Source organism: Fukomys damarensis, unplaced genomic scaffold, assembly GCF_012274545.1.
Source record: "Fukomys damarensis isolate Sample0158 unplaced genomic scaffold, DMR_v1.0_HiC HiC_scaffold_28, whole genome shotgun sequence".
Lineage (NCBI taxonomy): Eukaryota > Metazoa > Chordata > Mammalia > Rodentia > Bathyergidae > Fukomys > Fukomys damarensis.
The window spans coordinates 42,560,786-42,578,652 of NW_022900940.1; the positions used below are offsets into that span (position 1 = coordinate 42,560,786).

General features: G+C 42.6%; 1 protein-coding gene across 6 annotated transcripts in view; it reads right to left on the reverse strand.

The window, feature by feature from the left end:
* Positions 1-1,018: 1,018 nt before the first annotated feature.
* Cfap20dc (CFAP20 domain containing) overlaps positions 1,019-17,867 on the reverse strand; it is a 227,666-nt gene continuing 210,817 nt past the window's right edge. The window contains exon 16 of one of the 6 annotated variants that reach the window (XM_010643156.2): positions 1,019-1,150. In XM_010643156.2, coding sequence (XP_010641458.1) covers positions 1,068-1,150 — 83 coding nt within the window. In that variant the 3' untranslated portion in view covers positions 1,019-1,067. Of the gene's footprint in view, positions 1,151-14,815; positions 14,898-15,249; positions 15,704-15,760; positions 15,807-17,867 lie in introns of those variants that run through there. The other 5 variants (XM_033757023.1, XM_010643159.3, XM_010643154.2 and 2 more) reach the window with 5 other exon arrangements.

The following is a 17,867-nucleotide window of genomic DNA, read 5'->3' on the forward strand; positions in this document are numbered from 1 at the left end:
GGCCAAGGCAGGGAGAGGGAGCAGAGGGGCCACTCTCACTGAGAGTTCTTGCCTTTCCTTTCCCAGGTGTGCTGAGCGCGTGCTCTGGCTGTGATTTTCTGCTCGAGCCCTTATTTAATTGTTATTTTGGGATCAGTTGTTTTTGAAAGATCCCCCAGCTGATACTTGCTGCTGGTATTTTGCCAAGAGAGATAAACAGTCTCAGCTTGCACTGCAATTGAATTTCTGTTAGCAAAATACAGCAGCTGCGTCCCAGCAGAGCCCCTGCCCTGGAAATACCTGGGGGGTCTGATGCAAATTCACCTTTCCCGTTTCCACCTTGTCAATTTGGGTAAAGTGCAGCTGCCACACTCGTGACCTCATAATGAAGTTTCCAGAAACATCAACAGTTGAAGCCTCTGAAGATCTTGTGCGGATGAGCAACCTGCGTTGATTACCCCCAAATGCCAGTGATTCTTTTCAACCAAAATATGAAAACAGAACCGAAATATGAAACAGATGCCAAGCAAATGTTCACTTTTGTGGTCTTTAAAAATGTTCTGGATTAATTGAAAATAGAAATTACTCAGCATAATAATAAATGCTTACCAAGTGTTGTTATTTTGCACATCAGGTCATAAAACTAACTGTGAATATATTGCTTATTGTAAGACCCCCCCCACCCCAGTGCTGCAGCAGCAGATGGGCTAATAAATATGCAACATGTTGTACCGACACTTGCAATTTCAGAGAGGTAGAAGACCCCCCTTCACACAAACAAAATGCACAATCATCCGGTATTATACTTTCTAATAAAAAACAAGTCATATAATGTACGCAACATTCTATTTTCAACAATTTTAGCAGTTTATCAACAGCTATAATACAAAAGAACAAAAACTAGTATTGATGTTTTCTCTTTGAAAGGAGGTTTTGTTTGGAAGCCTTTCTGACTTTGCAGATAGGGAGCGTTCTTGCACCTCTATTAGCGATTAAGGGGGCACGGATAATAATCGATATTCTGTTTGGTCCTGTTTGCTCCCAGCTGAGTGTGCGGCAGCGTGGGTGACGGCAGGGGCTGGTGACGGTCACAGGCAGGTCTCTGAGCTCATTTGCTTGCTTGACCTCAGGCAGGTGCCGCTCTCTCTCTGATCCTGGGTGTTCGCACTTGCTGGAGGGGGCAGAAATGGTACAGTGCCTCTATTCAGGTGATGCCTGGCACATGGAAATGCTCAATGACTATTTGCTTTAGTTGTGGATAGAGTTTAACAAAAAAGTTTGTGTGTGTGTGTGTGTGTGTGTGTGTGTGTGTGTGTGTTCTGGTAAGGAAGGGTGGCTTCAGTTAAGATCAAGTGACTCCTACCCGGAGAGACAAGCTCCACAAGCACCTCCTACCTCTGCTGTCAGTGGTCTCCTTGCCTCCTGCAATCCCCCCGCTTCCGTAGTATCCACCTACAGTGGCTGCTCTGTGTGGTCACTGCGGAAGAGAGTGGCGCATCACTTCTTTTTTGGTACCAGGGATCGAACTCGGGACCTTGTGCTTGTGAGGCAGGCGGTGGGCACATCATTTCTGAGACCAGTCATAAGAGACTTTCAGCTTCCAACTTGGCTTCTTGGATTATTTCTCTCACGGAAGCCAACAACAATGTTTGGAGGTCAAATAGCCCCATGCTGATGTCCATTTTGCAGCGCAAGCAAACCTTTCAGGTGCCTGCAGTCCTGACTGCAATGTCATCAAAGACCTCTGGCCGGAAGCATTCAAGTTGCTCCTGCAATTTATACTTGTTTTAAGCAAGTGAGGTTCAGGGTAAGCGCTATGCAGCCACAGATAACTAATGTAACTTCTTAATTAGCACCAATAAACATTTAATAGTTTTTCGTGTGGAGAACAACATTTTTGTTAGATTTAATTTTTAATATTATATTTATTCCAAGTTATTTGATATCCTTGTTGCTTACACAAATGATAGTATAAATAGTTTCTGAATTAGGATGGTTCCATTTACACAATTTTTAGACTTCATGATGGTGGGAACCAGCAACCACTCTGGTCTTTATTTTTCAGTTCAGTATTCAGTAACTTACATGAGATAGTCAAGGTTTTGTTACAAAATAGGCTTGGGTTACAAATCATTGTGCCCAACCATAGTCTAAGGCAAGTGTTCTGCGCATGCTGAAGGAAGGCTCTGCTAAATATCATGTTTGGCAGGTTAGGTATATCAAATACATTTTTAACTTATATTTTAATTTATAATGGGTATATCAAAACATAACACAGTGAATTGAAAAGCATGTATATCCTTTAAATTTCATTTTCTATTTTTTGTGTCTAGTGTAAACAATTGATTTTTAAATATTGACTTAGAATCCAAAATAGCACCAATTCCTATGATTTGAAATAATAGATTCATACATGAAGTATTATTTTTCAGACACTATAAATAACTTTACTAACTTCGGTAATTTATCAGTGCGATTTCCTGACTATCCTACGAACACGGCGATGTCCTCCTGAATAATGACAGTGCTGTGTGTGTCCTTTCTTTTTTTCACCTTATTGTATTGCTTCAGGCAGGACAGTGTTGGATTGTAAGAGGCAGTGGTGGGTATGCTGGGACATTCTCTGTTTCTGGAGGAAACCTAATATTTCAACATTAGGTGTGGGGTTTGATGAAGGTATTTTTTGGTAGATGTCACCTATCACATTAAAGAACTTTTCTTCTCTTGGTTTCTAAGTGTTTATCATGAATGGATGTTGAATTTTATAAAATGATTTTTCTTTGCAGCTAAATGGTCCCATGATTGTTTTCTGTTAATGTTGTAAATGAAACAGATTTTCCAAGTCAAATTACTCACTCTCCTTGTCCTTGTGACTAAATACTTGACATCTGCCACTTGAAGGAGGACAGGTCTATCTTGGTCTACTTCTCTTAAGTTTCAATCCTCATGAGGCAGTTGGGCAGGGTGTGGCAAAGTTGGCTGAGGGTGTAAGTGTGACCAGACCTCGGGACACACACACCAAATAATTCTCAGGGCCGTGTGGAGACTTCCCACGAGAACCTGCGACGTACAGAATGAGTACGAGAGACAAGATGCCATGAAGTGCTAGCTATGGTCCCTCTTCATGGCAGCCTGCTCTGTGCCCGCAAGTGTACTTTTGTTTTCTGCTTTTTATTTTTCCTCTCTTTTACTTGGCCCAAGTTTGCTCCGCAGAGCCAGTTTCTCCCTTACCCTTCACTTTGAACCTGTCCCACAGTCTGGGCCAAAAGTTAATATGAAACTTTGCCACCCTTTTTTTGCTTGTTTTTTAAAATTCTTTATTTGAGATGGAAAGAATCTGGGCACCACCTCTAGAAGGAAGAGTCCAGCAGCGCAAACCCAGTAACACTGTGTGGTTGGCAGCAGAGTGGAAGGGCCCGGGCAGAGGAAAGCTGTTCCTGTCACAGCAGTCAGGAAGCAGAGAGGAGGAGGAGCTGGGGAGGGAGACGAACCCTTCCGGGTCATGACCCCAGGAACTCACCCTTCCAACCAGACCCTACACCCTAACAGCAAGTTAGTGAAGTGAACCCAGGAGCCAGTCTTCTTACAAAAGCCCCACCTATGAGTTCATGAAACCTTTGGAGGACATCTAGATAGAAGCCATACCTCAGTCAGTTTGCATCCTTAAAACAAATGGACTTGGTCATGATATTGGGCTTATTTCTCTTCATGTATCACCGAACTGGTTTCCTGTGTTAAGATTTCTATACAGTGTTCATGAGAAAAATGGCCTATTATTTTTACTGTAATGTTCTCATGAAGATTTGCTATCAAGATAATGCTGGCCTCTTTACACACTCTTTAGAAAGTCTTCCTTCTGTTTTATTTCCCAAAAGGGTACGTGTAGGATTTGTATTAATTCATCCCTTTAAATATCTGGGAAAAATCAATAGTGACCCAATTTGGCCCAGTGTTTCCTTTATGGGACAGTTTCTTTTTGTTGTTGTTGTTATTTTGTTTTGTTTTGTGGGTACCAGGGATTGAACTCTGGTCCTTGCACTTGTGAGGCAGGTGGCGGAAACACTGAACCGAATCCCTGGCCCTATGGGGCAGTTTTAAATGAATAGATTTTATAAAGTGCAACCGTGAGTGAGGACAGGAGTGAACACAGTTGGGGAAAGATTGTGAGTGGACACAGCCTGGTGAATTTTGAATGTTTATGTTTGAAAAAGTAATTATTTCAACTCTCCACACGACTCACGTAATGTAATTGGGCTATTCATAAAATAATTAGTTTTTTAAAAAAGTAATTCATCATACAATGACAAGCAGTGTGGCTCAGCAGTTGGCTTACATTCAAAAGTGAATGTCAAAAAAACAAAACAAAACAAAACAAAAAAAAGAAAAAAACTTCAGTCAGGCGTGGTGGCACACGCCTGTAATCCCAGCACTCGGGAGGCTGAGGCAGGAGGATCGCTGTGAGTTCAAGACCAGCCTGGGCTACACAGTGAGTTCCAGGTCAGTCTCAACTACATAGTGAGACCCTGTCTCAAAAAAACCAAAACCAGGAAACAGCCCATTTGCCCATCTGTTGGAAACTGGATAAAGAAGATGTAGTTTTTCTATAAAATGGAATATTACTCAGCCATAAAGAATGAGAAATTAGATTCATTCGTAGGAAAATGGATACATATTGAGGATGTACTCCTAAGTGAAATAAATAAGTCACACATGTGTAAATACTGAACAGTTTCTCTGGTCTGAATAAACTATAGTAGCACATAAGATCCTAATGATATAATGGACACTGTGAAATAGGAAGAAAGGGGCTAAAGGTGTAGGGAAGTGGGAAGGGTAGGGGAAAGGTAGTAAGGGAAAAGAAAAAAATACTAGAAAATGAAAAGATGGAAATGAAGTGTTTGTAAAGGGGGAGGGGAGGAGGGGGTGAAGGGAGGGCAGGGACAAGGGGGAAAATGAGAACCAAGACCTGTCATGTAAAGGTACAAGATCCCAATGATGAATGTAACTGTACTGTATTTTATACCTAAAATGTACCAATAAACTCAATGAGGGGACCCCCCCAAAAGTGAATGACAACAGCTTTCTCTGCTGGGGGCTGCTGGTGTCCCTGTGAGGCCCCACTTGGAGATAGCAGGGTCCCTGTGGCCCAGATCCAGGGGCTCTCCTGCCTCTGCTATGTATGCCAGGCCCAGAGTGCAGTGTTTGATTGTCTGATGCAACAGAAAAGAGTGGTCATTTCCTGCTCTGTGGATGGAGGAGGTGACGGCTTTTAAACACGGGCGGGTGGGGGATGACACTGACCCTAGAAAAGATCAGTCTGGGCGACGCTCCTCTCTCGCACGTGGTTGTTCTGGGTTGGAGGCAGAGCAGCAGGAGATGGCCTGGGTGGGAAGGGGCACACGCTGAGTTCCGGAATCTCAGAAGTCAGCACGGCTCTTTTTACTGGTCGTGAAGCCAAAAGCTGAAGGCTGCAACACCGGTTCCTGGTATTCTCACTCCTCTGAACGTGTGAGTTTAACTCAAGACAAGCCATGCTTCGGGTCCTGTTAACTGCGTGCTGCCTGTTGTGTCAGAGTTGAAGGCACATTTCGGAACAAGTGGAGCGATGATTACAAACGGACCTTTAGTGCCAGCAGGAAGCGGGCAGCTGAGGAGGCCAGGTTGCTATAGAAACACCGGGGGAACGGGAAGAGCAAGAAAGATGCCACGTGGAGAAGAAATAGATTTTGGAATTGATACCTGAGTGCTGTGCCTAATGTTTTCCTTTTATTAAATTTGCAGGTAACAGGGAGAATATCCCAATATATAAAAATACCAACAACCCTGAAAGGCATTTGGATATATATATATTTATATACATATAAATTCCTCATGGACTTTTTAAATGCAGACCATTTTTAAGCATAAGGGCAGCAGATAAACAGAAAAATTATTTTTCAGGGTGCAGTAATGGAGCTGACCCCAGAGTGCCTGGGAGCCCTGTGAGAGCTCAGTAAATGGCTGTGACAGTAAAGACCGGGACAGTCCCCATGGGAATCTTTCTCACCCAGTGGCAGTGGTGCAATTTCTGGGGCAGAGTAAAGCACGGAACAGACTTATAGAGCAAAGGTTACTTTAAAGACTCACTAGGTTAAAAAAAAAAAAAAAACGGACAGTTTCCCTTTGAAATATAAACTGGTGGTATTTGCCAAATTCAGCTCAGTGTAGATGCTAAGGAATGTCGGAGGAATATATTTTAAAAGCAAACCACCGAGCTTTGCATAGGCACCTGTAGTGATCGTTACTGCCCATACTGCGTAAGGCTGGGGACCGCGCGGCAGGGTCTCCGGATCCCTGGGGCATTCAGGATTACTCAAGATGTGGGGATGGGTAAGGAAGGGGCTGGGGACAGGAGGGAGGACAGGGGAAGGAGAGGCAAAGAAGATAGATGTGATATGTAAATATACCAGTTCTCCACAATGAGCATATTTATTATGTCCTGCAAACTTACACCAATAAAAATTGGAAGAAGAAAACATACTAATCAACACATTCTTTAAATGCCCTTTATTATTTCAGGTGGATGCAAACGGTAATTTCCCAAAAGGATTATGAGAAATTTATAGTACACACTATTTTAGAGGCTGACATGTATAATTTTTTTTATAGCTTAGCATTGGAAATGGAAATAAAACTTGATGATACTGGAATTAGTAAGAGAATCAAGAAAGTAAGGAGAAAAAACTGCTTTTCCCCTTAATGAGCTTCTAACACCCTGAAAGCTGCAGCAAGAAGAGCTCCTGGGGGGACTGTCAATTCTCCCCTCTCCCCGGTGTGAAGGCAGCAGACACCCCTGAGGGAGATGGACCGGAAACTGGTTTCTCAGACCCTGGAATTTGATTGGTGAAGAGTTCTGTGCCTGTAACTTGTGATTAAGCTCTGAATAGAAATCTGGGAGAAACATTTGAAGGGAATGGATGACCTTCTGAATAAAGGATAAGAGCAAAACTGAAAACAATTATTTTTATAACTTCTCAACATAGTCTTATCATGTCATTAGGAAAATCTCATTGATTTAGTCTAAAGGGAAGAGAGCCAGCCTGGAATTACACACAGCTTAAGTTGCAGACTCTTTTGGAACAAATATGCTTTACTCTTTCAAACATGCTTCATGTGCCCTAAAGTAAAAGATGCATTAGGTAAAATGAGATGATTCAGGACAGCTCTACACAATGCCATGAAAAAGAAAAAGAGCACATACAGGTTTGTTGGCCTGCAATGGATCATTCCATTGCTGCCGATTTGATTTTGGATTTTCCCTGAGGAGTAAGACTTAGAAAATTCATGCTGAAGTCAATTATTTCAACATGTTGGTTGATCGGCATTATTACAAATATGGCATAAATACAGTTTCAAAGAGTCATTAGTGTGTCTATTTTCTAGCCACTTCCCCAGTTCTCAGGAAACTTAATTTTCCATGAAGTTATTGGATAAAACTGATGGTCCCATTTTTTTTCCTTCAGGGTAGTGAAAAAAACATTTAAAAACAAATGTCTGTCAGCATCAAGACAGGAGAAGCACAAAACTCTAACATATGTAAAATATGTATGTGCCTGTACACAATTTTAGGTGCAATCCCGCGGCATCACATACCAGCAGGGACGGTTACCGCCTGAAACTCCCAAGCCCTCAGTCCTGGAGGCCCAGGCATATGTGATAACCATAACGGTGAACAGTCAACGAGTGCTAAGTGTGTCCCCGCTTGTCTGTTAGCCTCCTGAAGGTCTCCAAGTTTTCCAGCCAAGATCAAATTTGTTCTTTATGATTTTAGAAGACATCAGTTTAGATTCTTACCCCACAGATGGGTGTATCCCGGTTTGTGCTCCATAGAGATCCCTCAGCAGGGCCTTTTAGTCCTCCGTGTCTCTCCAACTTGGTCACTGACTTACTGCTTTCCAAACCTCCACACTTGCTTCCCTTACCCTCTCCTGCTCTCTCTTTTCTGCACCCTGTCACTCCACTGTACATAAACTGTCCTTATTCCCTTCACAGCCCCAAACATCCCCTGTTCTGTACAGAAAACAGACTTCACAAAGGGCTTATGACCCTGAAGCGATGGCTTAAGCAAGGGTTTAAGTTTCAGAGGCTCCCATCACTTTCAAACAATCGCTCCACAAATCTTCTTTTTATTAATTTGGAAGCCAAAACTCAGACCTATTCAGGGACAGAGATGTGATCTCACACCCAGGCAAAAGCCTAAGTGGCATGGCTTGAAGTATGCGGACGGTGAGACTGAAGAAAGCAAAACAAAGCAAGTCACGGTTTCCTTACTGGGGCCGTCAACCACACGGGGCTAAAGCAAGTTGCCAGAACAGTACTGAATCACTCACAGGTGCAGTTCCTCAGGTAACAGTTCGTTGGTTGATCGAAACTGTTGAATGTGGCTGAGCTGACACCATATGATGCCCCTGGGAATCTCTAAAGGGCTCTAGCTCCACAGGAAGGAGAGAAGAAAAGACGGCCTGAGGCCTCCCTCTCCGCTGGGCTGCCTGGGAGGATCATTTGGGAAGCCTTTGGACGTCATGATGCCCGGGGCCCAGCCCACGCCACAGAAAGAAGTAGGCATCCAGCAGTGAGACTGAGGCAGCAGTGTCTCATAGAGTCCCTGAGATAGAAGGTGCGCCAAGCTTTAGAACTATTATATGAGACTGAAAATAGCAATAGGCAAAACAAGGAGAGGATCTCAAAGGTTTTGAAATCAATGCCAACAGGGATGGCTCCTAGGCATTCAGGCCATAGCCACTACCAGTGATGTATTTGCTGACCAGAGAAGATCGCGTTAGGAATCTCTGCACTTGTTCTTTTTCTATTTATCTGGGCTTTGAAGCACCCATAGAGACTTCTTTTTATCGGAACGTGTTTGTAGTGCAGAATGTTTATATTCCTTGTGGGAAGTTGGAAAATGTACCTCTTAATTCCTTTTTCATCTGCTAGTGCTCTCCTCCTTCCCCCTTCCCGCCATCTCTTGATCCCCTTTGAGAAAGATCTATCTCCCCACTCCCTGTTATCTATCTTTTGTGTTGTTCTGTGTTTATACTGTGGGTTTCTCCTATAAGAGAAACCATGCGATATTTAAGCTTGTGTGCCTGATTTATTCCACTTAGTATTATGGTCTCAAGATGCATCTCTTTTCCTAAAAATGAGTCAAATTTATCTTTTTAATGGCAGAGTAGTACTCGATGGTGTGTAAATACCGCATTTTCTTTATCCACTCATCTGTTGATAAATCTTATAGGCTGTGAAGTATCCATAGATTCCTATGCTTAGCTAGGAAAAGGAGCCATTTTTCTTTGATTTAATCAAATTTCTTTTGAGAATGGCAGATGTTCTTAAGAGTACCTGATCTGAGATGACTAAAACCTTTTAAAATCAGCTAGTTATAAAAATATCGAGTATATTATTTAGGTCTAGAAAAATTTTATTTTATTTTTTGATGAATTTTAGAATTAGATATTAGAACTCAAGGAAAAGATAAGTATTGGGGCGAACAAGATATTCTGCCTACTAGAACTAGCCTACAAGGGGATGCTATTAATTTCTTTGACCAACTAGAAAGATTTTAAAGGCAAAAGGAAGCTCTCTCAACTGAGCCTTTAAAAGGCATGCAGGTGTTCAGGATTTTAAAAGAGGGTCTGTGGTGTGGGCGTGGTTTGAGTGTCTCCAGAGAGGCCATGTGTGTGGAGGATGAGCTCCAGAGGCACACCTGGAGAGGGCTGTGCATGCTCTAAGAGGTCTTGGCGGGAGTCCCTCAGGCCACCGCGGTGTCCTCAGAGGTAGCTCCTGTGGGAGGGTTGTTACGAAAGCCCGAGGGAGGTCCCACCAGTTTCAGCTTCTAGTGTGAGTTGTAACTGCTGGTTGGGTCCTTGCCATGATGCAAGGTGGCCTTTGCCATCGAGCTTGCACTATACTATCTGGACGCGGAACCTCCAGAACTGCTGTATAAACGACTTCATGAGTAGCTTGTGTCAGGTATTTCATTATAGTGATGTAAAATTGCCTTCATAGGAAAAAACAAATGGTGACCATTTGATTTCTTTCTTTTTCTCTCTGCCTCTCATTCCCTCTCTCCCTTTCTTTCTTTTTGGGGCAGTTCAGGCTAACCTCGAACTCACTGTGTACCACAGGCTGGCCTCGAACTCTAAGCGACCCTCCTGTCTCAGCCTCCTGAGTGCTGGGATTTAGGCAAGCAACACCATGCCCAGCTTGACTGATTTAAGATCCTCTTGATTCAGGAAGTAGCAAAGTAAAACTGGGCGTTTATTTAATTCCATCTCATGATTTAATTGTACATTACCAACATCCATCGTTAATAGAAACTCTATTTTTAGAATGTCACATCACCAGAAATTAACCATGACTAATTCCCTTTTAGGACTTCTGAGGCCAAATCCAAGAGCACCCTGCCTCTTATGCTTTTGGAATAATCCACTACAGAAAATGAGAGATAATTTCTCTTGATCCGCAGGTTAAAATATTGACAATGCGCCTTACTATTAGGAGCAAGTTTATATGCCTAAATCTTGCCAGGTTCAGCATAAACATTGACAGTGATAAGTTGGGCTGATGAAAACCAATCAATACGATTTCCCGCATTTCACTTCTGTAATACTTCGCAGAATTACAGTGATTAACTACACAAGAATATGTCAGCAGTAAAAATTAGTGTTATCTGTGGCTCATGTTATTGGTAATTTAATTCTTATAAGTCAAATTATTGTGATTTAATGTGATTCTAAATTATATTAAAACCACATAAACCAGAACCAGAATATTCATTAAGATGTAAAGTTCCAATATTCATGGTGAGTAACTTCCACTTAGATTTATCTTTTGTTATAAGTTAACCATATTATCTATGGTTATGTTGTCTAAATTAAAATAGGAGAAAATTTCTTAATCTTAGGTGAGCAAGGCCTCAGACCTAGGGAATGCTCAGGCTTTAGCGTACCTGCTTTTGGGTGAAAAGCATCTCTGAAGAATCATCTTTCAGGAGTCTCGTCAGGGCTCAGTGAAATGGCTGGGCACGGCAAAGAACAGCAAAAAAAAAAAAAAAATCTCTGACAACCGCAGCCCCAACACATACACACACACACACACACGCACGCACGCACGCACACAACCTGCACCTGTGCATGTGCACACAGACCAGGAGACACATTTCTTGAATCTGGTGAGGGTCAGGGTTCCCAGGCTCTGGAGAAGGAACCTACAGCAGCGTCTCTCCTAGAAGTGCTGTGGGTGGGCAAGAGCATGGAAGCCTCCGCACAAGCACTCTGTAGACAGACATGTTTGAGAAGCGCTGGATATCCCATTCCTCACACCATCTTTTATACTCCCATTCTGACATCAGATCGAGGTGGTCCCAGCGTAAACCCACTTGATCTCATGCTAGGAGAGTGGTATCAGACGTGGGACTCACCTTGATCTTGTGCCACACTTGAAGACAGCATTCATTCTTTGATTGGTAGTAGGCATACAGGGCTCAGTGGCTGCTCTGTGCCTGTGTCCTGAATCTCTGTGAAGCTCCTGAATCCGAGTCTCTGTGATCGACTAGTCATGCCCAATTGCCCAGCGGCTTTGCTGTGCCCTTATCTCCTGCCTCAGGGCCACTGAGAACATCTCTGTCCTATTTTCCAGTACTTTTTGATTTCAGCCATGTACTCTTTCCCCACATTCATTACTAGGTAGTGGGAATTTTGTTTCTTGGGATGCACACTGGGAAATGCTGACCTTTGAGGAACAAATGTTAACAACTGAGAGAAGAAAGCATCAGCACAAGCAAGAAGAAAATGCTAAGCAAGAACCAGAGATCTCAAACTCCTGAGAAGGTGGTAGTGTCCTCTGTACAGGGAAGGTGAAGTTCATCAAAATCTGTTAGTTTAGTCCTTAATTCCCTCTGGGTAGGCAAAGGACTGGCTCAGGAGTGAGGAATCATGGATTCTGTTCTCCACTCTAAACCGTGCCTCTGGAAAATTAACTTCCCAATCAGAATCTCATTTTTCTCCATAGTAAAATCAGAGTTTAATGAAATAGTCTTCATTGTCTTTTCTAGGTGATTGCATTTCAACTATTGTACTGGGAGAAAACAGGATTTGCTTGATAAGAATTTTCTTTATGACCAACTTTTCTGGAATGCAAAATGAATGATGTATGAAATAGAAATTCTGTCATACAACCATAGGTGGACAGAGTTTTAATTTTCAGTATTCTGGCAAATTTGTGTAAAGACTGAGAGTTACGGGATGTAATCTGAGATAAACTAAATTTTGGTACCATAGTTTCTGTTATTCTATGTTTTTTTTTTTTAAAGATTGATCCAGAAAATTTCAGCAGCTAGATCTTTAATTAAAGCCAAAGGGCAATTTTAAAATTAGTTCTTTTAATTAATTGTCCTTTGGGTAGTACATTCTGTGACTATGCTATTCTTGGTTATTAAATATGTACAGTTTGCACTTTGAAAAAACTCAAGATGTGGTTGAACTGACTTAAATGAAGCTGACTTAAATAAAGTTAATCTAAAAATATGGAGAAAAGCAATAGGGCAAAGTATTTCAAGAAGTCTATGTATTTTGTATAGGTCCATCTTTTCCTTTAATAGAAAATAAAATAAAATTAATTTGCCAAATAAAACTGAAAATTGCTAGGGAAATAAAATCATCATCTGCTACTGTACATTACCGACAGTTGTTTTTCCATTAGTTCTTATTAACTGGGATTTGTAATTAAACAATAATTGAGATTGAGGACTTACAGTCATTTGTAAATTGCATCCCATTTATATAAAACAAGCAACTGTTCGAATCAATCTCAAAATTGATACCAAATTATCCAAATTGAACCAACCTATTTTTAATATCCATTTGTAATAGTCAGCTCCAGATATAAATGTTATACATTTGATTAGAAATAGAAATCAAGGCCTTGAAAATGGAAACAAATCGTATGGCCTCTTCCCCACAGGCATGCATGCCACCAGGCAGAGATGCTGCTGTCTCCTCCTGCCAAATCCAGTCTATTGCAGGGTTCTCAGCCTTGTCTGACTTTAGAATTTCCAGGGAGGTTTTAAAACTTCCTGATGTCTAGGCTGCAGCTGAGACCAATGAAATCAGGCTCTGTAGATGCAGAACCTAGGTGTCAGTTCCCGGGAGAGTCTAGTACGTAGCCCAGTGTGAACACATACAGTGTACACAATACATTTCCAAGCAAACTGGCTGCGCTGTACTGGTTGAAATTTAGCAGTGTGAAGTACATCTGTTGCTATTTTTCAACTCTTCTGTAGAAAACTGTTCATCAGAAATGAAACTACTCCTTTAAAAAAGTCAAATAAAATGTGAAAAGTTGATAATGAGACCTTGTGGTGGCCACCTTTGGGGGCTCGCTGAGCTCACATGGGCCTTGTACCCTCACCCACAGAAGAGGGTCCTGGTGGCCCACGGACCAAACCGGGCCACTTGCAATCCTGACTTGGGTTTCTGAACTGAAATTGAGACTGAGAATTTCTGTACGGTTGGATGCAGAGGCTGTGCAGTGGCAGGGTGTTCTGCCAGATTGACTGAATAACTGGGCAAATTATGGAGAAAGAGAGGGAGAGGTTGAAACAGCAGGATGAATCAGAGAGGACTGGCAGACTTCTAGACTTCCAGGCTGGTGGGACACTGGTCTGCCCGTTGTGAACAGCACCGTCTTCTCCTTTGGGCGCTGTCTCGCCCTTATCCCATGAGGAATGATGGACAAGTGGGCCTATCAGCGTCTCACGGCTGGAGCCGAGACTGGAGGCAGAAAAAGGTGGGGTCATCTCGGTGACACTGACTGACAGGAGAAACTGGAAGATGTTGCTACAGGGATCCCTGGAGCTGCCCTGATTCGCGTCCACTGGAGTCTGGTTTTTCAGCCAGTCTTTGGATTCTGAGCGTCTTTTGCTTGTAATTCAAGAATACTAGGGCCTGGGGTTTAGTGGTTCCACCGCCTGCCTCACCAGCTCAAGGACCGAAGTTCAATCCTTGGTACAAAAAAAAAAAATTCCTAACAGAGTTTTCTCTATATTTTTGAGGTTCTAGCTCACGCTCACATCAGTTTGGAGGCCTTGTAGCTTTCTGTTTTGGAGTTCATGAGGCACTCTGGTATCTTTTCTCCCCCACAAGCTAGCTCATGATGTTTGTAATTTGTACCTGTAAATTTTAACTAACAGAAAATTTTAATTGGCTCCCCTATTACATGGGTGGTCCTGAGACTAGTTAAAGCAGGAACAAAGCCTTCCAACCCCTACTCCAATCTTCAAGGTCATGATCGAGATAACCCCAATTCTTTTTATCATTCTGCATGCTTTGTGAAGTCTTACTGACTCATTTTCATTTTGTAAGCATGAAGATCTTGGAGAAAAATTCATAGCAAAGGTATACTTTGTGAACAACAGGATTAAAAGCTTATCAAATATACACATGGTACTAAATAATGTATGAGGCTTTGAACAGGAGCCCAAATCTTTTCATGAAAAAGCTTATTTCCTCTATCAAGCAACATTAAATGAAATTACAGTATTACCATTAAATCCAACTGTACACCAATAATTTTTCATTCCCAATAGTACTCTTCTTTATTAAAAATCTTTATTAAATAACAAAATATGCCAGCTAATACAATAAGTGCTGCCTCGAACTCAATGTTAATGTACTTGGCACACAATTCAAGGCTGGCTGCCCTAATGCAGAAAGCACACAGTTGCTGCCTTGCGATGCACTAAGCAGAGTTGCACTGACACAACCCTAGAGATCAAAGAAAACCTACCAGTGTTCTCTAGGCCCGAGTCACAGGAGCGGTGGGGCAGAGCAGGTGTTCAAATGGTGACTCCTTGTTAAATCTGGGTCCATGGAGCTAGATTACTAGAGTTCAATGATAATTGGTAAAATATTAAAAAGAGAAAAGCAAAGTACAATGCTAAGCAGCTTTAGTGATTAACAATGTTGTGATCCTTAGCAAATGGGATAAACTAAAATGACATGGGAGTAGTGGGGCCAGAGCCGATAAAATGTGATCATGAAGTCTGACTGGTTCCCGTCTGACGACTGTCAGGAATATTCTGGCAGAGTAGGGTGAATAAAACAAAGCAGTTTAAAAGGTATTTTTTTAACCATCATACTTTATTTTTAATACAAATATATCATAGAATAAAAGGTTCCCAGATAGCTTTTAAACAAGAATACATTTTCTGTGGTATATCAGGCCATCATTTACAGATTAACACTGCAAAAAATCCGAGTGAATAACTTAATTTATTTACATAAAATATGAAATAAAATTATATATATGCAACATGAGAATGAAAACAACTAATTCAAAGTCCTAAAATCTTGTCTCTGTTAATTCTTTCACAGATTCAAAATCACACACAGCTACAAAAGAATGTAAGGATTCTCAGCATTGAACATTATTTACACAGTAAAGTCCACTTGTTTTCGTTCTGCCGGGTTCCCGGGCTCACTCTCCACACTGCTCATGGTGCCTCCCGGTCAGTCTCTGGGCTGCTGTCCGCTGGAGGAGCGGGCGGCGCAGCTGCTCTGCCCTGGAAGTGGGGGTCACACTAACTCATAGTATTTCCCAGTCTGGGGGTCAAAGTAACAGTTCAGACAGGGGTCGTACAGCAGCGTCAGCACTTCCTCGTCCTCCTCCACACTCGGGTCTTCCTCACCTGTGGGGAGGGGAACCACAGACACGTGAGCCGCTGGCCTGTCCCGGAATCGGTGGGATCGCTGTCTCTGGTGGGGGTCTCCTTCGTGCAGGCGAACGTCAGTCTGAAAAGGGGGAGCGCTCTGGGAGTGACGGGACGCAACACAGGCTGACACGGCGCAGAGCCCCCAGGGGTCCAGGGGACCCCTTTGCAGTGAAGAAATACAATTCCTTGTAATAAAGGAAAACGGTGTGGAGAAGGGTGAGAAGAAAGGCACAGGGCCAAGGAACCAAAGAGTTGAGCTCATCCAGATTCGGGACACTTGGGCAAGACTCAAAACAGCTATCGCAGCTCTAAAGTACAGGGACCAGGGCTGTGCCAAGTAGAAAGCAGCACAAATTAAGGGACAAGATAATCAGTCCTCATTCATACACCCTAAAAAGCATACCAAACAAATAATGATGTCATTATGAATACAAGATAAATAAAGCGGAGAACATACATAGAAAACAGCATATCTGATCATCTGCAGTTTTACTAGTGGCAGAAGTTCTGAGTTTGCTGGGGATGTAACATGACATAATTTTCTTAAAACAGCCACTGACATGACTCAGATGAAGAGAAACTGCCACTGGCTAAGTCACTAACAGAGCTTTCAGTACGTGGCATGACATTAAAAGGAAAAAAAAAACCCCATTTTACATGGATGTTTTCTGAGCATTTTTACATGCCCACTGTTGTGCTAAGTACTTTGGCATTTGGGAGTGGGTCCTTCATCAGCACAAACTATTAAGGACCAAGGCAACCAAGTGTTTAGGCTGTGAGCTCACTAGGGTCACCTTCTCAAGGGCTTGGGCAAGGGGCATGGACGTGACTTGGTAAATCACAGAAGCTCAGTAAAAGCTGATTGTGAATAAAAGTATCAGTGCCCAGAGTCAGAGAAGGTGCTGGTGGCAGGATCCCAATTTGCCCTGCCACGATCAGACCAGCCTGGCACATGTCATGGTTAGGACAGTTAGGCCCAAGCGAAGACTGGTGCCTGAATAGTGGGTGGGGGTAGAGACCACACCACAGCCATTCCTCTGCCCATCTCCTCAACCATCTGACACGTATCACACAAACCTTTTACAAGCCAGGCACTGGGCACGATGCTGGGGGACATCATGACAATAAGAAACAGGTGCTATTGGCAGGGAGTGGATTTTGCCATCAGCTGACTCTCAGGAGCTGAGTGCGTGCCAGGCATCCTTAAAGAGTAGCGCGTAGCAGCGGGATGAGCATGTCTTGCTTAGCAGAGCCCCGAGTGCAGAGAGCACTCTTGCTAGATCCTCCTGTCCCTGTGGCCAGGCAGGTATTACTGTGCCTGTTTTACAGGTGAGAGAACCAAGGTCTAAAGTTAAGCATCTTGTCTGAGGTTGCCTGTGAATTTGAGGCAGAGCAAGGTTTCCAGACTCAAGTTCAGTGTTCTTTCTAGTTAAAAATATTGAGAGGCTACTAGTCTAGGCTGGCTCTAGTGCCCTGCGTTCCTATACAATAAGCAATCTGAAGCCCAACTCTGTTTTAAACAGTAAAACAAAACTTAACCCCAACCAATCAGAAACTGCCAAACGAACCTAACTAGAGATTTTTCACTTTAATCATCAAATACATTTTCTTGGTCTAGCTTCTAAGAAAAGCTTATAAAAGTTACACTCTGGGTCCCTTCATCAGAGTCCAGTTGCTTGTGGTCTGGTGCTGACCAATTCATTACTTGTCTGCTCAGCCTCTTAACATGTGAATGTACCTAAGCTTTTCTTTTAACACCATGCCTGATGTTTCTGTGGAGGAGGTGGTGTGATACGTTTAATTTGGGAGCTCCTATGTTAAAAGGATTTATTTAAACATGAAAAATATTTAAAAAAATGTACAGGTGTCTCACATTTAAAAATATCAGACTTGGAAACAAAAGACGTTTTGATTTTTCATATTTCAGAAAGTACTGGTGATCATGACAGAGCCCCTGTGGGAGGACAGAAGCAGAGAGCTCAATATACCCAAAGGAGCTTCAAAGAGAAAGCTTGTAAAGGGACAGAAGCCTTTCTTGCTGCAAGCATGAAGGGTGGCATGTGAGAGAGAGAGAGAGAGAGAGAGAGAGAGAGAGAGAGAGAGAGAGATGCAGAAGACTGGGGGGGGTTCCGGGAGGAGG